Consider the following 20,827-nt stretch of genomic DNA (forward strand, 5'->3'; position numbering starts at 1 on the left):
TGATTCCTAGAGTGTTAACAAGCAAAAACATTTACACTACAATGCCAACTAGAAAACAAAATATCCTGTTTCTTACACAGTAATAGCCACACTATGTAAAATGAACCCTACCAAAACTGCAAAATCTTGCATGAAAAAAAAAATTGGTGGGAAAATATATCAAAATATTAACAGTGGTTTCTTGGATGTGTTAGGCCCCAAGGATGGCTGCCATCAACTCCTCATGCATACTGCTCCAATCCATCCACAGGTAGAATCCTCTCCCTTTCCCCACGAACCAGGGGTGGCTAACTTGCCCTGACCAGGAGAATGGGGTGGAGTGAGAAGATGTGCCAGTGTGGGCAGCTCTGCAAGGCCTGCAGCTGTGTGCTAGTGTGTCCCCAGCTGGCCTTGTGAATGGTGAGTTATGGCGGGGGGGGGGGGGGGGGGGGGGGGGGGGCAGGCGTAGGGACACTGATGCCTCGGAAGTGCCAATGAAGCCTTCTTGGACCGCCCAGCTCAGCCCACTACATCTGACTGCAGTGCACAGCTGACTGAGCCGATACTGGTAAGAACTGCCCGCTGAGACCAGCCTCAGTTCCTGACTCACTGAATTGTGAGAAATAATAAGTTGTCATTTTAAGTCACTAAGTTCTGTTGTGGTTGGTTATGCAGCAGGAGACAATCAAAGCTGCAAAATGTGTAATATATTTCTTGTGTTTTTCAAATTTTCAATGAAATATGTGTAATTCATGTCTCTTATAGACAAGTTTGAGAAATCAGAAAAGTACACATTTAAACAAACAAAAAATATAATGTATAATTTCCAAAGAGCCATGGTTAACTTAGGGTGTATATTCTTCCAGTCTTCTACATATGAGTAACTTGTATTTTTCTTTGTAAATGTATAAGTGCAGGTCCAAGTATAGAAATGTATCTTTAAAGAATGGTGAAAAGAAGCCATGAATCATTTTTAGAAATAAAGCCTGTTGGTTTGGTGACATCCTGCTCCCAGGAGACACCTTTGCTGGGTTTCCGAACAGCAAACTGTGATCACACATGAGTTCTTTCTGATGTGGGGACGTCTGATGAGGGATCAGAGACGGTAAACAGACATAAGCCGGGAGTAGGAAGGCCCGTCAGGAGCCCACTGAAGTGTCCAAGTGAGAGGAGTGAGGCCTGAACTAACAGAGGTAATGGGGACAGAGAGGAAGGCTGGGGTGAGGGACACCAGGGAGTGGACACAGGAGAGCAGATGAGATCAGGGGAAAGGAAGACTGGTCAGGATGAGAGCAGTCAGCAAGCAGAGGTCTGTACACACTGAACGTAAAGGCAAGAGGACGTGTGCGTGGACTCAGTGAGGAGTGAGGCTGGTGATCGCCTGGGCCGTGAATTATCTGTTTTCCTATCTTCAGCACCTGGCATGTAGTAGGAACCTAATAAGCTTTTGTTAAATGAATGAATATAAACATGTGGTGCTCAGGGCAGGCACCTGGACAAGAGACTTGGAAGTCGCCAGTGTAGCTGAAGATAGCTGAAATCTTCCAGGTGTATGCAATTGCTCAGGAAAGGGAGACAGTGGGAAAAGGCTGGCAGTGTTCTAAGGAAGTGCCTCACCTGTAAATGACATGTTTAGCCAGCTCCACGTCGTCCCGGGATGCACACAAATGAAGCAGAGTTCTCAACTCCTCTTTCAAGATGAGCTTATTCTGGGTCAGTTTCTCTTCTAGGTTTCTCAAATAGGTTTCTGGAAGAAAGCAGAGTGTGGAGGTGGCTATCACTCAGGCTGACTCGGGCTGTTCAGGAGTCTGACCTCAGGGAGAAGGGGAGGCCCGAACCCAGCACCTTGCAGAGGCCACTGAGAGGGGCTCATGGCCACACAGCTCCCATCACTGGCTGGTCTTAAGCATCAGAGATGGGGTGTGAAGCGGCGCGTCTGTGTCACAGGGCGCAGGCCCAGGCCTCACTCCAGATTCCCTGCACAGGGTCTCTGGGGGCAGGAGCACAGGAATGTACAGTTTTTACTACCTGGGTGATGCTTATGTAAAGGTTGAGAACTAATGTCCAAACAGGCTTAGTCCAGAGAACTGGATCTACAGGTGACCCATGAGGAAAAAAAAAGTAACCAAGATATCCAAACCATCAGTTGGTAGGGCACCTAGCAGGAAAGCTGAAAGGAAAATGTGAAGATGAGTCAACCCACAGTGGAGGACTCACACGATTCAGGAATACTTCACATCTCTTCCATTTGATTCAACTTTACCCCTTTTTCCTTCCTCCTGGTCCCTCTCTAATCAGTTGTTAGAAAGTATGCCACAGTACTGTATAATGCACAGAGGGTAAACCTGTCCTCTGACTGCAGCAAACCGTCTTCTAGTAACCAGATCATTTCCAGGTGATCACTGTCTATGTCCCTTGTCTTGTATCTGAACCTACTGTGGAGACAAACCCCAACAGGAAGCACTGCTTCCTGGCATTAGGAGGCACTGTATTCTTGGCAGAATGTGGGCTGAGAGGCAGGCACCAAGCAAGCATCTGCTTTCCAGAAGGCAGGGCAGTTCTCACCCTCAGAAGCTGCCAAGAAAAGTCTACAGGATTTGTTCCAAGGCACAGAGCTCTGAAGGAATGCTGCCTGAAGGAATGGTGGGATATACATTAAAAACACAAAATTGTGAAGCTGAAGTAGATACTGCTCTCAATTTACTAGGAAAAAAGGCCCCCCAGGTTTGGGTTAATGCAGTAGACCCTCCAATCTTTATTTGCAGGATCTTTTAATGGCTAAAGGTTTTAGAATTGGGAAGACATGGGCTGAAATCTCCCAGGTATCGCCAGTGATAAATAACCCACCTGCCAATGCAGGAGACATAAGAGACATGGGTTTGATCTCTGGGTCAGGAAGATCTCATGGAAGAAAGCATGGCAACCCACTCCAGTATTCTTGCCTAGAAAATCCCATGGACAGAGGAGCCTGGCAGGGTCCATGGGATCGCAAAGAGTCGGACACACTGAGGCGACTTAGCATGTGCACGTGTGTGGGCTGGAATCTAGGCTTTGCCATTTGCATGCTATGGGGAGGTTTGGGGAGGCTTGTCTGTGAGACTCGATTCATGTATAAAGTGGAGATCATGATACTGACCTCATGGGGTCATCCTAAGATAATGCAAGTGAAGTAAAGCCCTTAGCACAGGGCCCAGCATGTAGTAACTGCCAGGAAATCACAGAGGTTATTATTCTTATTTTCATTCTTCAGTCATGAGGATTTATTCTATTAAATATTTCTAAACAATTTCCAACCTAAAAAGATTTTAATAGGATGACTTTACATCTTGTACTTCTTAGTATGTCCAAAATTTCAGCAAATATAATTTGTATTTTAAAACAATCAATAAGATTTAGGTGCTTATTGTATATTCATATTCAGAGGTATCCTTCTTGTGTGAGAGACACAGGAAGGGTAAGGTATGCTTCCTGCCCTGAAAGAGCTTAGAATCTATTTGAAAAGATAAGATATATTTACATAAAGATATCTGAAAACAGTGACAGAGTAGGTGACACGTGACAATATAAACATAACAGAAAAAGAGAGAAATCAAGCAGCAGAAAGAGCAGGCGTGGTGGAAGTAGAGAGGCAGCACAGGAGGGATGGGGCTGGGTCGGGCTGGCGGAGATGACGGGGTTTGGCATCGTTGGTGTGGGAATCAGCATGAGACACAGCATGGAACTGCGGGGGAAAGGTGGTGAGGGGAGAACGTGACTAGATTAACAGGAAATTACACTGAATTCTAGAAAGGGTGAGATCTACTATGGAAGAGCTAGGAACCTGGGGAGAAGGGGGAAGTTTGTACGTGATGTGGCATACAGGACAGTAAGTACCACTGTGGGTTCTCATAATGATGAAATGTGGACAGGATCTTATAGGTAAATATCTGACAGTGGGGTAGAGTGGCACTCATTATATTAACTGACTTTCAGAACATATGCATGACCACCACAGCCTTAGAAAGATTGTGACAATGGAGTAACAACCAGACTGTGACATGAAGCCCTAACTGCAAACTTCACAGAGCTCCAGACGACTTGGGGTAAGCAGAAAAGACTGAAGTCAAATCTAGATTGAGTCTACTAAAGTGGAGACTCAATTCTCTGTCACTCTGTATCTTCTTGTTCTGTAGGTGATTTTGTATAACATGATGGTTAGCAGAGTAATGAAGGAAGACTGATTTCTGGAGGGCTGGACTGTAGAGATGGGGAGCAAGTGTTCATTAGGTGCTCACAACATCTGACAGTGAGAAGGAGGGAAGCTGATAGTCAATAGAAAGTTATTAAAAAAGAGGGGAGTCTTACTGTGTTTATAAAAGGATTTGAATTACTGGGGAAAACTCAATGTGCAGGAGAAGAGGAAATGAATGCAATAAGATTTCTCAGATGCTGAAAGGGAACAGGACCAGGGGTCGTGCTGCTGTCTTTAGCTGTTTACAATAGAAAGTTTCAAACATACCTAAAAGTAGAGAGAGATCATCTCCCACGTGTCTGTCACCCAGCCATAGCAATTATCCTTGTTTTGCTAATTTTTTAAAGAAATCTGTTTTAGACTACTGATTCTTTCAGCACAGACTGGAAAATATGAAAATATATCATACAATTTTTGTTTCATTTGATTTATCTATCGATATGTATGTGTGTATAGAGATGCAAGGCAAATTGTATTTTTTACTGAGGGTGGCATCAAAAGTCTGAAAGCCAGTCATGTGGAGCAGTTTTCCGACTTTACTGTGCAGACGAATTGTTTGGGGCCCAAGGTTTGGCATTCCCATCCTTCTCTTACTTGCTGCTGATCCTTGAACCTAACTTCAAGTGGCACCGATCTAGAGGACTGGATACAGCACTAAGCGTCAGTATTTCTCTGGAATCCTGAGAGAAGGGTTAATAGAAGAATGGTAGACTCCACAGTAATAGAGTGAAATAAAAGGTGCACGCAGGGGCAGACTAGGAACTAAGAATAAATTATCTCAATTTCTTTTGAGATACAAAATCATTGAAAGAGAGACTGAATGGGGATAAAGACAGAGGAAAGTTGAATGACAGATCAATGAAAGAATGAAATAGATTTGATTACCTTTGGTGCCAGGAAGATTACATGCAACAGCCACCTTCTTACGTTGAAATTCCTTTAATTTCACAATACTGTCTGTAAGTAGGTATCTTTTAGCTAAAAATCAGAGAAAGTAAAATCATTTTGATTTTATATGATTTTAAAATCATTTTGATTATTTTATACTTAGCAAATAACATGTGTAGAGTTTGACCGTCTCTTTCTAATAACTAATCTGATCTTCACTTAGTATAAATAATCCCACTGCTGCTGCTGCTGCTGCTAAGTCGCTTCAATCATGTCCGACTCTGTGCGACCCCATAGACAGCAGCCCACCAGGCTCCCCCGTCCCTGGGATTCTCCAGGCAAGAACACTGGAGTGGGTTGCCATTTCCTCCTTCAGTGCATGAAAGTGAACAGTGAAAGTGAAGTCGCTCAGTCGTGTCCGACTCTTCAGGACCCCATGGACTGCAGCCTACCAGGCTCCTCCGTTCATGGGATTTTCCAGGCAAGAGCACTGGAGTGGGGTGCCATTGCCTTCTCCGAGAAATAATCCAACTAGACTGGTACAATTATAACAGTCACCCTCATAGGAGAAAATATTTCCAAACAACCAAAGAAGGCAAATCCTCCACGAGGCTTGTCTGTGTGTGTGAAAGGAGCTAATGATTGTGTATGGGACAGTAGATAAGAATCTGGACTCCAAAAGACAGATAACAAAACAGATATATCCAGATTTGGTTTAAACAGGTAGAAGCATATAGGATAGAAGAAGTAGCTATAGTGTGACCACTAGAATTCCCAGTATTGTCATTTTCGAAATGAGCTGTGACCTCTCAGATTTGGACTCTCAATATCCACTAGATACATAAGGATTCACTCACCACAACTTAGCAGAAATGAAGAGTTTTGGAAACATTATTTCTTTAAGATGCTGGGTTATGCATGAACTGGAACATGGCCAAAGAATCGTCGACTATAAGAACTCTGTGTACAACAATAACAGTGTAACAACAAAAATTGCTGCTGATTTCTATAAAGGTGAGCAGTGGTTACAGCAGGACTGCCTTCTGTTGAACTCTTCCTTTGCCAGTTTCCTCGAGCCTTGGGCAAATTACTTAGCATCCTTCTTTGTTAATGAGGGCTTCCCTGGTGGCCCAGAGGGTAAAGTGTCCGCCTGCAACGCGGGAGACCCGGGTTCGATCCCTGGGTCAGGAAAATCCTCTGGAAAAGGAAATGGCAACCCACTCCGGTACTCTTGCCTGGAAAATACGGACGGAGAAGCCTAGTAGGCTACAGTCCATGTGGTCACAAAGAGTCGGACACGACTGAGCGACTTCACTTTCTTTCTGTCGTTAATGAAGAAGAGAACAGTACCCCTCTCACTAGGTGGTATGAGGAGAAAAGGCAAGAGTGCATGTAAAATATAGTAAAGCCTGACACAAAGTGTTAAATCTTTTATTATCATTCGCCAGCACTGTCAAATTGAATCATTTCCACAAAGATATTAAGGGATAATTTTGTAAATAAAGAAAGCTGCTCAGAGTCTTTCAGATTGTTAGTTAGAGCTGGACTCTATAGTCTTAGACCTCCTCCGCTCCCAAACTCTACAGAATAGTAGGCCCAAGGCGGAGGGGGGTGTTCCCGGGAAGCAGCACAGCTCCATCCGAGGAAATACTACAGCCCCAAGGTCAAGAACCAGCCCAGCTGTCCTTTGATTCCCCGGCACACGGGCGTTCACGAAAGGCAAAGACCACCACTGCACCCAGGAGCAGAGGGCGAGGGCATGCTCGGTTGCTCTCGGCCAGAGTGACTGGGGCGCTGTTATTTCTCCAAAGAGATGCCGACTGAGGTGTAAAGCTCCCTTCTGTCCCACCCATCCCCTACTTCAAGGCCCGAGGCCACGGATACCTCCGAGAGGGCAGAGGCAGCAGGTAGAACCAGAGCCTCCCACCCAGGGATACACCAAACTCCGCAGCGCCTGCAATAGAAGGACTTGCTTCGGGGGCCGAAAGGTAGCCGCCATGCTGTTCCGGGCCGCACCAACTGCGGGAGCCGGGGAGGGGGCGGAGCGTCGACCGTGACTCCACCCCTTCCTCTGCCCGCCTCCCCCGGACCAGCATTCCTTTTGGTATGCTCCAAGATGGCGGCTCCCGTGGTGCGGCGCGGGATCCTCCTGGCGCGGAATGTGTCGCTGCTTCAGCTCTCTCTGGCAGGTTAGTGTCTGCTTCTTTCGTGGGGCTGCTTCTTTAGGCCCCCTGAGAACTCTGTTCCTTGAGTAAAAGGAGTAATGGGCTTTTAACGAAAGAAGAAACCATTGGAGGTGTTTGGTAGCACAGAAAGGGGAGGTAAGGTCTTTGACCCATCTCCCTCCCTAAAATAGTGTCTTCTTATCCAGAGGTGTGAAGAGCAGAGCAAGTCCTAGTATGAGAACTTCTGCGGATGATTTGCCGCTTTATGTGTTCGGGTGGTCTTTTTGCTGCCCCTGAAAAGCCCAAATATGACCCCCGCCACCCCGCGCCCTCACTGGGGCTGTGAAATTTCTCTCGCTGTTGTTTCTTTAGAGGGGCGTCATAAACGTTCTCAACACCTGACGCGTGGCCAGACCCTGGTTTTCACTGGGTGGATGAATTTCTCGTTACGAATCTCAGTTTACCTGATGACCTTGGGCACAGTTTGGTTGACCTTTCTTTCGCCCAAGTTTTCCATTCAAACAGTAAATGCTAATAGTTTTGAAATACTTTGATGTCTGAGTGAAGGACGGCCCACTCGAAACCTGTTTAAAGGACCTGCTGATGAAGACATTGAGAAAAACTTTTTTTAATTTACAGAAGCTAAATCCTGACGGGTGTGTCTGATTATATGATTCGGCTACAGTAATCACCATTGGTTTTTCCAATACTTATTATCTACTCTTTCTAACGTACTTCCTCTAGGCCCTATTCAAAAAACACATACAGTTTTTCTCCACACATAAACGTGAAACCTTATCCTAGGCCACCAGAAGTTTTCTGAGGATTAGCTGGTTGACCTAGCTAATGAAAATATTTCTTGCCACACTTTAGGTAAAGTTGTCTGCCCCGTACTTGGCACCTCAGTAAGGATTAGGGTTGTAGCTGTTTACTAGTGTGTTTACTTAGGGTTGTTACTAAATGCTTTTCAATTTAAACAAGACCTTGTATTGTTAATCAGGGAAAGTATCATAGTTGCTTGGAATGTTTGGGACCAGTCATCCTAAGGAGGGAATGGAAGTTAAATAAAGGTGAATTGAGACAATTTCTAGTTACCATTTTGATCTGTGATTGAAATGGTGAACTGGTGATCAATTACACCTGTGTTATTCCCCTGTCGTGGCCTCGAGCTGTAGGTGGCTATTTCAATTAGTTTAAATTAAAAAATTCTGTTCCTTAGTTCCATTGGTGGTGGTGGTTTAGTCGCTAAGTCGTGTACGACTTGCAACCCAATGGACTGTAGCCTGCTCGGCTCCTCTGTCCATGGGATTCTCCAGGCAAGAATACTGGAGTGGGTACAAGGGAAGCCCAACATTAGCTACATTTTAAGTGCTCAATAGACACCTGTGGCTAGTAGCTACTGTAGTGGATAGCTCCTTTATTGCAGAGAGTTATATTGCACAGAACTGGGTTAGACCACAGATGAAGGGAGTCTTGAAATCAGTAACTAGAGGCTATAAGGCAAGTAATATAAGATGTCATTGTTTGGTCAGTAATTTGTGTCCAACTCTTTGCGACCCTATGGACCGTAGCCTGCTAGGTTTCTCTGTCAATGGGGTTTCCCAGGGAAGAAAAATGGAGTTGCCATTTCCTTCTCCAGGGGATCTTCCCAACCTAGGGATCAAACCTGTGTCTCCTGCATTGGCAGGCTGATTCTTTACCACTGAGCCACCAGGGAAACCCCAAAATAAAATGGTACATTATTGACCACTGGGGGTTTGAGAATGCTGAAAAGGAGCTTTACTTTAAGTCGTCAAAACATCTTAAACCATTAGAGGATAAAAGAGGAAAAAATTCATACACACTCATGACAAATCGGTATTTGGAATATGTTGGTACTTCCATCAGTTCTTCTTACAACAGATAAATAAAGGCAACTAAAATAATCAACAGGATGGAAGCAAGATTTATTGAGGTGAACCAAAAAAGGAGTTTCAGTATAAGTAGAGGCTAGAGAAGGGAACTTATTGGGCACTTACTACATAGTGGACATTAGGCGAAGCACTTACTATTGTATATGTCCTCATTTAAATTATGATACAGTATTTCCCCATTTTCCATATGAAGAAAAAGGCTAAGAGGCCTGGTGTAACTTGTCCAGATTTTCATAATATTTATGGAAGGCTATGGAAGGCTAGGATTCACATTGGAGAAGGAAATGGCAGCCCACTCCAGTGTTCTTGCCTGGAGAATCCCAGGGACGGGGGAGCCTGGTGGGCTGCCGTCTATGGGGTCACACAGAGTCAGACACGACTGAAGCGACTTAGCAGCAGCAGCAACAGCAGGATTCACATTTAGATTTTGTGACTCTAAAGCCTCTCTGTGTTCACAATCACACTGCACATGTTTGGAGACATTTTACCAAAAGCCAAATTAACTATACAAAAGATAAGTTTTTTATAAATAAGTACTTACTAAGCTTCAAAATCCTGGTCTTTGGAGGCAGAATTAAGTAGAGGAAATACTCATTTTTCAGTGGGTAGTAATCTTTGAATATTGTTGCTCTAAAAGTTGACTGCCTAAAGGGTAAGCAGGTTCAAGATGGGTTTATCTGCTTGGGTGGCATAGTTAGAGTGGGGTTAAACGGTCTCAGAGAGCTAAACTTGTGAGGCTGATACCATCCTATCCCCTTGCTACTTCATTGTTGTCTGAGGGTCAAAATCATCATTACCTGGGAACTTTCAGAAATGCAGATTCTCTGTTCCCACCCCAGGCATGCTGAATCAGAATCTTCATTTAATTGAGATTCATATGCACATTAAAGTTGGAGAAGCTGATCTAGATTTTCCATTTTCATTGTCCACTCAACATTCTTCCTGACTTCATAGAAATTCTTTCTGGTTTTAATATTAATATACAGACCTCTCAACTACCAATTATCTCAGAAAGATGAATATCCTGATTTAAAAGGTTTACAGAAAATCGAATGTCTGTCTTAAGGAGTAATTTCCTATTGCTGCTGTAACAAATTACCACAAATTTGGTGGCTTAAAACAACATAGATTTATTACCTTACTGTTCTGTATGTCAGAAGTCTGATACAGAGTCTTACTGTGCTAAAATCAGTCAAGGTTTTGAAAGTGATGTATTCCCTTCAAAAATCTTTAGGGGTGAATCTGTTTTTCTAGCCTTTTCCATCTTCTGGAAACCACCTGCATTCCTTGGCTGATGGCCCGTTTCTCAAACGTCTTCAAAGTGAGCAGTGGCAAGTCAGGTCCTTCTCATGTCACTCCGCCTTTCATGCGCCACACTAACAAAGTGTCTCCCTCTTCTACTTTTTAAGGACCTGTGATTACTTTGAATCCACCTGGGGACTTCCTTGGCCATCCAGTGGTTAAGACTCTGCTTTCAGTGCAGGGGGCACAGGTTCAATCCCTGGTTGGGGAACTAAGATCCCACATGCCCCGAGGTGTGGCTAAAAAAACAAAAACATTGAGTCCACCTGTATAACCCTGGACAGTCTCCTCACTTTATGACCAGCTGATGTGCTGATCTTAATTCCATGTTGTTGTTATTTAGTTTCTAAGTCATCTCCAACTTTTTTGCGACGCCATGGACTGCAACCCACCAGGCTCCTCTGTCCATGGAATTTCCCAAGCAAGAATACTGGAATGGGTTGCCTTTTCCTTCTCTGGGGGATCTTCCTGATCCGGGGGTTGAATTCTCTTGTCTGCTGCATTGCAGGTGGACAATTTACTGCTGAGCCACCTGAGAAGCGATCTTAATTCCATCTGTCACCTTAATCCCCCATTGCCATGTACCCTAACATTCATAGGTTCTGGGGATTAGGACAGGGACATTTTTGGGGGAGACATTATTCTGCCTACAACACTGGATAACTCATTGCTCTGTTTGCCATTGGTTTCTATTAGGAAAGTTTTCCACTTGCCAAGTTTAATTTCTTTATCCTTATACCCATTTCCTTTCATTCTGTCCTCAAGGGAGATAGGAAATGATGTGTGCTTAGTCGCTCAGACAAGAATACTGGAGTGGGTTGCCATACCCTCCTCCAGGGGATCTTCCCAACCCAGGGATCAAACCCAGGTCTCCCACATTGCAGGTGGATTCTTTACCATCTGAGCCACCAGGGATGGTAAGCAAGCAGTTAAAGTTCATGTATTTGAAAGTTACTGGGCTTATGTTTTGTAAATTTACTAGTCCTAATTTATTTTGTTTTCAGTCATGTGATCCCCTTGAACAACCACACACAGGACATTCTGGGACTTCTGTCTTTCCCCACCATCATCTCCCTGCTTTATGTCTCCCAGACCAAAATCATGAACATAATTCTAGATGATTGGTTTTTTCTGACTTTAGAATAAGGAGGGCTGATGTCTTATGCAAGAATAAAACATATGTTAGGAGAAGAAATGGAGAATAAGTAAGAAAATGTAATAACAAGTAGAGAATATGTAAGTCACTGGTGTCCTGGAATATATAGCTTAACAGTCCGCTCCTTGGGCTTTCTTTCACCTCTCTTCTTTTCACAGCTATTTGTAAGGCCTGCTCAGACAACCATTTTGCCTTTTTGCATTTCTTTTTCTTGGGGATGGTCTTGATCACTGCCTCCTGTACAATATCACGAACCTCCGTCCATAGTTCTTCAGGCACTCTAACAGATCTAATCCCTTGAAACTATTTGTCACTTCCACTGTATAATCATAAGGGATTTGATTAAGGTCATACCTGAATGGTCTAGTGACTCTCCCTACTTTCTTCAGTTTAAGTCTGTTAAACTTCAATTTAAGGCCTTACAAATAGCTGTGAAAAGAAGGGAAGCAAAAGGCAAAGGAGAAAAGGAAAGATATACCCATTTGAATGCAGAGTTCCAAAGAATAGCAAGGAGAGATAAGAAAGCCTTCCTCAGTGACCAGTGCAAAGAAACAGAGGAAAACAATAGGATGGGAAAGACCAGAGATCTCTTCAAGAAAATTAGAGATACCAAGGGAACATTTCATGCAAAGATGGGCTCAATAAAGGACAAAAATGGTAGGGATCTGACAGAAGTAGAAGATATTAAGAAGAGGTGGCAAGAATACACAGAAGAACTGTACAAAAAAGATCTTCACGACCCAGATACATCATGATGGTGTGATCACTCACCTAGAGCCAGACATCCTGGAATGTGAAGTCAAGCGGGCCTTAGGAAGCATCACTACAAACAAAGCTAGTGGAGGTGATGGAATCCCAGTTGAGCTATTTCAGATCCTCAAAGATGATGCTGTGAAAGTGCTGCACTCAATATGCCAGCAAATCTGATAACTCAGCAGTGACCACAGGACTGGAAAAGGTCAGTTTTCATTCCAATCCCAAAGAAAGGCAATGCCAAAGAATGCTCAAACTACCGCACAATTGCACACATCTCACATGCTAGCAAAGTAATGCTCAATATTCCCCAAGCTAGGCTTCAACAGTACGTGAACCGTGAAATTCCAGATGTTCAAGCTGGATTTAGAAAAGGCAGAGGAACCAGAGATCAAATTGCCAACATCCATCGGACCATCAAAGAAAACAAGAGAGTTCCAGGAAAACATCTAATTCTGCTTTATCGGCTATGCGAAAGCCTTTGACTGTGTGGACCACAGCAAAGTGTGGAAAATTCTGAAAGAGATGGGATTACCAGACCAGCTGACCTGCCTCCTGAGAAATCTGTATGCAGGTCAAGAAGCAATAGTTAGAACTGGACATGGAACAACAGACTGGTTCTAAATAAGGAAAGGAGAACATCAAGGCTGTATATTGTCACCCTGCTTATTTAACTTATATGCGGAGTACATCATGAGAAATGCTGGAGTGGATGAAGCACAAGCTGGAATCAAGATTGCCAGGAGAAATATCAATAACCTCTGATATGCAGATATCACCACCCTTATGGCAGAAAGTGAAGAAGAACTAAAGAGCCTCTTGATTAAAGTGCAAGAGGAGAGTGAAGAAGTTGACTTAAAACTGAACATTCAGAAAACTAAGATCATGGCATCTGGTCCCATCACTTCCTGGCAAATAGATAGGAAACAATGGAAACAGTGACAGACTTTATTTTGGGGGGCTCCAAAATCACTTCAGATGGTGACTGCAGCCATGAAATTAAAAGACACTTGCTCCTTGGAAGAAAAGTTATGACCAACCTAGACAGCATATTCAAAAGCAGAGACATTACTTTGCCAACAAAGATCCTGCTAGTCAAAGCTATGGTTTTTCCAGTAGTCATGTATGGATGTGAGAGTTGGACTATAAAGAGAGCTGAGCGCTGAAGAATTGATGCTTTTGCTCTGTGGTGTTGAAGAAGACTCTTGAGAGTCCCTTGGACTGCAAGGAGATCCAACCAGTCCATCCTAAAGGAAATTAGTCCTGAATATTCATTGGAAGGACTGATGCTGAAGCTGAAACTCTAATACTTTGGCCACCTGATGTGAAGAACGGACTCATTTGAAAAGACCCTGATGCTGGGAAAGATTGAAGGCGGTAGGAGAAGGGGACAACAGAGGATGAGATGGTTGGATGGCATCACCGACTCAATGGACATGAGTTTGAGTCAACTCTGGGAGTTGGCAAAGGACAGGGAAGCCTGGCATGCTGCAGTCCATGGGGTCTCAAAGAGTCGGACACCACTGAGCGACTGAACTGCCTGAACTGGGCTTCCTAGGTGGCCCTAGTGGTAAAGAATCCACCTGCCAATGCAGGAGACATAAGAGACGTGGGTTCGATCCCTGGGTCTGGAAGACCCCTTGGAGGAGGGCATGGCAGCCCACTCCAGTATTCTTGCCTGAAGAATCCCTTGGACAGAGGAGCCTGGAGGGCTACAGTCCATAGGGTCACGAAAGAGTCAGACATGACTGAAGCGTCTCAGCACATTCGTCCCCTCCTCAGCTTATGCTCATGTAGAGAAAGGGGCTGTACTTTTTTCCCACAGAAGGGAGCAGTCTACCTGGTTTTAGAAATTGGAATTCAGTTTGCACAGAAATGCTATCGTAAATTATGAATGGGTTATCTGAATTGTGTGTTTTGGCTCTGTGTCAGACTGTTAGAGCATGCAGAGACCTTAAATATCACCCAGCCAACTCCTTCACTTAAAACTGCAGGATCTGGTCTGCTCACTCCTGCCCTGGTGTACAACTGCACACCTAATGCAATGCCATCAGTGCTGTTGGATTTTATTCATCCTTCTTGACAGATATAGGAATGTAACTGACAGTTTACAACATCGTCTCTGTGAAAAATGTATTCTAAGTTCCAAACATCTAATCATTTATAGTTACTATTTTTTAAAAATATTTTTATTCCCTTTTGAGGCAGTCTTTGGGAGCTTTTAATATTATTGCATCATTGCTTAAGCTTTAGACCTCAGATTTATACGTATTATTCTAGTAAAGTCTGACCTAACCCCTGCTGGAGACAAGGGAGGGACTGGTTTGGGTATAAATACACACAGGTGTGTTTATATTTGTTTTAGTTGGGAAATGGATAGAAAATAACAGTAGCATCCTAATAGTGTGTGTAATCAGCTCCCATGCCTTCCCATGTTTGGTTATGGTCTGCTGTGACCTTCAGGTAACTGTCTGCCATTCATTCCTTTTTAATTTTTTTAAACAGCTTTATTTAGATTTAGTTCACATTCATCTAAAATGGTCAATTTAATGCTTACCTATGTTTTTTGTTACATACACAGGGTTTTGCAGCAGCTGTCACCACAATCAATTTAGGAGATTTTCATCACCTTGAAAAAAACCCGGTACTCATTAGCAGTCACGTCCCATTTCCCCCCAGGTTTTCCTGACCCTCTACCCTCCAGATCTAGGCAACCAATACACCTCTGTCTCTGTAGATTTCCCTGTTGCAGACATTGCATATAAATGGAATTATGTAATATGTAATCTTTTGTGACAGGCTTTTCCTTAGCATAATATTTTTAAGGTTCATCCATGTAGCATGTATCAGTACTTCTTATTGCTCAATAATGTGCCTTTCATAAGAATATACCACATTTTGTTTATCCATTCATAAATTGATGGATATTTGCATTTTTCCTTTTTGGCTATTATGAATAATGTTGTATACAATTTTTTGTGTGGATCCATGATTTCATTTCTCTTAGGTATATATGTGAAAATGGAATTGTTGGGTTACCTAGTAACTCCATGTTAACATTCTGCAGAACTGCCAAACTTTTCCAGTGTGGCTGCACCATTTTACATTCGTACCAGCCATGCATGAGCCAGATTTCTCTACATCCTTATCAACAGCTGTTATCATCTGCCTTTTTGATCATAGCCATTCTAAGTGGATGTGTAGTTGTATTTCAGTATATTTTGCATTTCCTTAATGGGAAATGATATAAACATCTTTCCATATACTTATTGGCCATATGTGTGTTCTATTTATATGTGTGTGTATGTTTTAGAAATGTTTGTTCAGATCCTTTGCCCATTTTTCTGTTGAGCTGTCTTTTTAAATTTTGAGTTATAAGAGGTTTTTTTTTTTCTTGGTTGTTGTTCAGTCACTCAGTCGTGTCCAGCTGTTTGTGACCCCATGGACTGCAGCATGCCAGGCTTCTCTGTCCTTCACCGTCTCCTGGAGCTTGCTCAAACTCATGTCCATCGAGTCGGCGGTGCCATCCAACCATCTCATCCTCTGTCATCCCCTTCTCTTCCTGCCTTCAATCTTTCCCAGCATCGGGGTCTTTTCCAATGAGTCAGTTCTTCACATCAGGTGACCAAAGTATTGGAGCTTCAGCATCAGTTATTCCAGTGAATATTCAGGACTGATTTCCTTTAGAATTGACTCATTTGATCTCCTTGCAGTCCAGAGGACTCTCAAGTCTTCTCCAACACCACAGTTCGAAAGCATCAATTCTGCAGTGTTCAGCCTTCTTTATGGTCCAGCTTACATCCATACATGACTACTGGACAAACCATATCCTTGGGCAGATGGACCTTTGTCAGCAAAGTAAGGTCTCTGCTTTTGAATATGCTGTCTAGGTTGGTCATAACTTTCCTTCCAAGGAGCAAGTGTCTTTTAATTTCCTGGCTGCTGTCACCATCTGCAAGTGATTTTGGAGCCCAGAAAATTAAGTCTGTCACTCTTTGCATTGTTTCCCCATCTATTTGCCATGAAGTGATGGGACCAGATGCCATGATCTTCATTTTTTGAATGCTGAGTTTTAACCAAGTTTTTTCAGTCTCCTCTTTCACCTTCATCAAGAGGCTCTTTAATTCCTCTTCACTCTGCTATAAGGGTGATGTTATCTGCATATCTGAGGTTATTGATATCTCCTGGCAATCTTGATTCCAGCTTGTGCTTCATCCAGTCTGGCATTTTGCATGATGTACTCTGCATATAATAAATAAGCAGAGTGAAAATATACAGCCTTGATGTACTCCTTTCCTTATTTGGAACCAGTCCATTATTCCATGTCCGTTTCTGTTACTTCTCGACCTGCATACAGGTTTCTGAGGAACCTGAGATTCTGGGTACAAGTCTCTACTCAGATAAATGATGTGCAGATATTTTCCTCCTGTTCTGAGTGATCCTTCCTCTTTCTCGATGGTGTCTGAAGGGTAAGTGTTGACTTTGAGTTGTCATTCCTCCTTTCTCGTTTATTCCTGGAGCTCGTGTCTGTTGAGCACTGTCACCTGCGTCATTGTCACGGGCGTCGTCTTGTGGGTTACTGCGGGTTTGGCTTTTAGATTCCTCCTCTTTACCCACTGGGTGCTCGGTACTCTCTGCTGTGTGTGAAATAAGGGTAAATGTGCTGATCCAAGTCAGATGGAAATTTTTTAGGACTAACTAATGATGATAAAGTCATTTAATGAGTTAAGCAACCATTTAGCAAGTATTTAGGGTTCTAAGAAGGAATTTTAAGGCTTATCTAGTCTCTTTGTCAGTGGAAGCAAATGGCTCCTAGGTCTAAAGTATTAGGAACAAAATCAGCAGCAGTTTTACTCTTAATATTATAACAGAAATTTTAACAGGTTTTCTGCATTTTCTTCCTGTGAGAGGTTGAATGCATGTTATCATGAACTGAATTGTAAACCTGTGCAATATTGGTTACAGTTTCATAACAGATCTTTAAATAGTCTAGTAAATGGAAAATGTGGCAAAGATATGCTTAATAAAAACACACGTATAAACTGAACATGTATTGAAACCATGCCTGTTGAGGTAATTGTTTTTTTCCTCAGGTAAAAGATGCCTACTTTCTGCAGCATATGTGGACAGCCGCAAATGGGAAGCAAGAGAAAAAGAAGATTGTCACCTGGGTAGGTACTTACTACGCTATTATATATATCATTTCCAATCACTCCGTGTTTGTTACTGTATATTCATGAGATATATGTGAAATGCTTTTATGATAATCCAATCAAATAAGCATATTTTAAGTCTTAAAAAGAATTAGACCATTGTTTCATATGTGGTAGAATTATTTTTTCTTTCTCGCAAATTTCTCTTTCATTTTTGCCTTGACAGTCTCTCTGGATTATGTAAACATTATTTTGTCTTGTTTTCTGTTCATTTTTATCATATAGTTGGTTACCATGCATCCTGACTTTATCTGCAGTATCAGTCTTTATCATGATGGTTGAAAAATGATTATTTTCCAAATTCATTAATACCTCCACATTTACTAATTAGTACTCAGTATTTACTGTAAACAAGAAGCCTCCGTTTTCTCCCACGTTTTGCTCTTTCTCTGTTTATTATCAATATGATCTTGTAGATTGCTTTTATTCTTTTAATGATTCATTACCATCCTTACCATGATTTCATTAGCCAGATTCTCCCGAATTCTCTCAAATTTGGCTAATGGAAGCCCTTTCAAGCTGGCTCCCAGTGTTCCATCTTATACCTTTCCTGCTGTAACCCTGAAATCAGTTGCAATTAACCCTTAAACAATGGAGGTGAAGGGCACCCACCCTCAGCACAAAAATCCTCTTAGAGCTTCTAGTTGGTCCTCCCTATAAGTGGTTTCTTCCTAGCCAAGTTTCCGTCTACGGATTCAGCCAACGGTGGATCATGCGTGTAACCCTAGTACACGTTTAGTGAAAGAAATGTTTGTGTGAGTGAGCCTGCACAGTTCAGACCTGTTTTGTTCAAGGGCCAACTGGATTTCTCCAAAGAGCACTGGTTCCTTTTACTAGGGAATGGTATTAGAAACCAAGGTCTATGCACTAGGCATCCCCTTGCTACTGTGGAATTTTTGCTTCTTTGCCCATTTAGTGGACAGAGCTAGGGAAAATATGTATACATACACACATAAACATACATATATTCTCATATATATATATGAGCTTACATGTACATATTTTACAAATTATGAGTTCATTCTGAAACCTCAGTTCATCTCTGCAGAGTTCTTCCTTGCCTTCCTGTCATCCGTATTTGTATCTCCCTTCTGTACTGAACACACTGGCTCCCAGCAGGGCCGTGTTTTGTTGTGGCTGTCAGTCTCGGTACTGCCTGTTATCATTTCTGACTTCTACCCAGTGAAAAGTGAAAGTCGCTCAGTCATGTCTGACTCTTTGCGACCCCATGTACTATACAGTCCATGGAATTCTCCAGGCCAGAATACTGGAGTGGGTAGCTGTTCCCTTCTCCAGGGGATCTTCCCATCCCAGGGATCAAACCCAGGCCTCCCCCATTGCAGGTGGATTCTTTACCGCTGATCCAGCAGGGAAGCCCCTTCTACCCAGTAAGTACCAATAATGCCCTACAGTCATTTTGACAGTCAAAAAAGAAAAAATACCACTAGGTATTCTGAAATGTCCTTGAGGGCCTTTTGGTACTCCTTTTGGGAACCACTATTCTAATGATGAAAGCAACATGGGGTCAGTTAATTATATTGCAGAGCTTATTCTGATGTGCCATATATGTGGAAGTACAGAAATGAAGATGAAGAATTTCATAAAAGCTATTATTAACACTTTCCTAGGTATGAGGGAAAATTAGGAAACAGCCATTATATTATATTTGGTGCTTTGGTATGGATCAGCTCTGTTATTCGGAGACAAACCTAGGAAATACTGTCATGGATTCTTGAGTGAGCAGATGCTCTTTGGCAAAGAATAAGCATAACAGTCTCCAGTGAATATATATCCCACGGAGGTAACTGTTTCCTCTCTGTTAAGATTAATATACTTAAAAAAGCAGTACATACCAGCCACCAATTACTGAATACTATCCTGCCAACAATCCTTTCTGTACATCCTGAGGCCCTGTCAAGTCAGAAGTGATTTTTTTCCTCATCCTGTATCTTACAGCACTTTTTACCTTGTGTGACGTGGTCCAGAGTGTGCACTTGAAGTGAAAATGTCTGGGTGTTTTGCCTATCTCTGCCAGCTTTCAGAACCTATGTCTCTTAACTGGGTTCCTGTACCTATCAGGGATGATGATAATGCCTGCCCCAGATCATACTCTGACATATAGTAGCTGCCGCAGAAATATGTGAAAGGAATTATTTAGGATGTGAGGTGAGATGAGGTTTTGAAACTCAAACTGCTTGGAAGAAAAAGGCTCAGACAATATTTTCTTCCTACTGAGTAACAGAATATTATTAAAACTTGTGTTCATATGTGGTATCACTGCGTGTTTTCCCTGTTTCTTTTTCTGTTTTTAAATTTATCTTTGGCCACGCCTGTCCCCCTTGCTGCCTAGGCTCCCCTCTAGTTGCGGGCGGGGGTGGGACGCGGCCCTCCCTAGTTGGCTGAGGGGGCGCGCAGGCTTCTCACTGTGATGGCTCTCGTTGCAGAGCCCCGGCACCCTGGCGCGCAGACTTCAGTAGCTGCGGGCAGGTGGGACTCCAGAGCACAGGCTCAGTAGCTGTGGCGCAGGGGCATAGTTGCTCGGCAGCATGTGGGGTCTTCCAGGATCTGGGATTGAACCCGGGTGTCCTGCACTGGCAGGCGGATTTTTCACCACTGAGCCACCAGGGAAGCTCCCAAATTCAGTGTTTGAGCCTTCTGGCTGGGTTATGGCCCTGAGAATCAGGCGGTGCATGTGGGACTGCATTCCCATGATCGGACAGTAGGTGGCAGTGTGGCTCCTCCGGAGACCCCAGAAGCCAGTGGAGCCGGGTGTTTTGGCACTGCCCTTTGGGAAGCGTTTCCTTTCGGACGTGCGCGGTGGGCTGCCCTCGGCATGTGGAGCGGTCTGATTGGGCGCTGCGTTCTGGTGCGGGCTCGCTGATTGGGGGAAGGCGCGGGGGGCGATATGAGGCTTTTACTCCGCGCGTCCCCATTGGAGGGCATGGAGTGGGGTGCAGGGGATCGCGCTGGCGGGGAGCGAAGATGCATGGGTGTGGGTGTGGGGCTTTGGCTTCCCTCATCTTAAGTGATTTTGCTTCCACAGATACTGGCGGAGGAGACCTGGATTCTCTCGAATCGTCGTGCAGCTGCGGTGCCTCTGTTCAGTCTCATTAATGGTTTTGTGTTAGAGCTTTGGGTGAGGGATGATGGGGATCTGTCCAGCTGCCCGTGTGAGAGTAATTTATTATTGTGGAGGTCTAGAATAAAAGCAGGCGTGCAGTATACCT

General features: G+C 43.4%; 2 protein-coding genes across 4 annotated transcripts in view; one reads left to right on the plus strand and one right to left on the minus strand.

Moving 5' to 3' along the window:
• Positions 1–7,125, minus strand: part of PTCD2 (pentatricopeptide repeat domain 2) — a 29,617-nt gene extending 22,492 nt beyond the window's left edge. The window contains exons 1-3 of one of the 2 annotated variants that reach the window (XM_043887589.1): positions 6,983–7,125; positions 5,096–5,188; positions 1,597–1,726 (exon numbers count right to left, since the gene is read on the minus strand). In XM_043887589.1, coding sequence (XP_043743524.1) covers positions 1,597–1,726; positions 5,096–5,188; positions 6,983–7,097 — 338 coding nt within the window. In that variant the 5' untranslated portion in view covers positions 7,098–7,125. The remainder of the gene's footprint in view (positions 1–1,596; positions 1,727–5,095; positions 5,189–6,982) is intronic. The other variant, XM_043887591.1, reaches the window with a different exon arrangement.
• A 53-nt stretch (positions 7,126–7,178) lies between these two features.
• MRPS27 (mitochondrial ribosomal protein S27) overlaps positions 7,179–20,827 on the plus strand; it is a 101,071-nt gene continuing 87,422 nt past the window's right edge. Inside the window, exons 1-2 of one of the 2 annotated variants that reach the window (XM_043887456.1) lie at positions 7,179–7,287; positions 17,481–17,558. In XM_043887456.1, coding sequence (XP_043743391.1) covers positions 7,215–7,287; positions 17,481–17,558 — 151 coding nt within the window. In that variant the 5' untranslated portion in view covers positions 7,179–7,214. Of the gene's footprint in view, positions 7,288–17,480; positions 17,559–20,827 lie in introns of those variants that run through there. The other variant, XM_043887457.1, reaches the window with a different exon arrangement.

Source organism: Cervus elaphus, chromosome 25 (assembly GCF_910594005.1).
Source record: "Cervus elaphus chromosome 25, mCerEla1.1, whole genome shotgun sequence".
In the NCBI taxonomy this organism is placed as follows: Eukaryota; Metazoa; Chordata; class Mammalia; order Artiodactyla; family Cervidae; genus Cervus; species Cervus elaphus.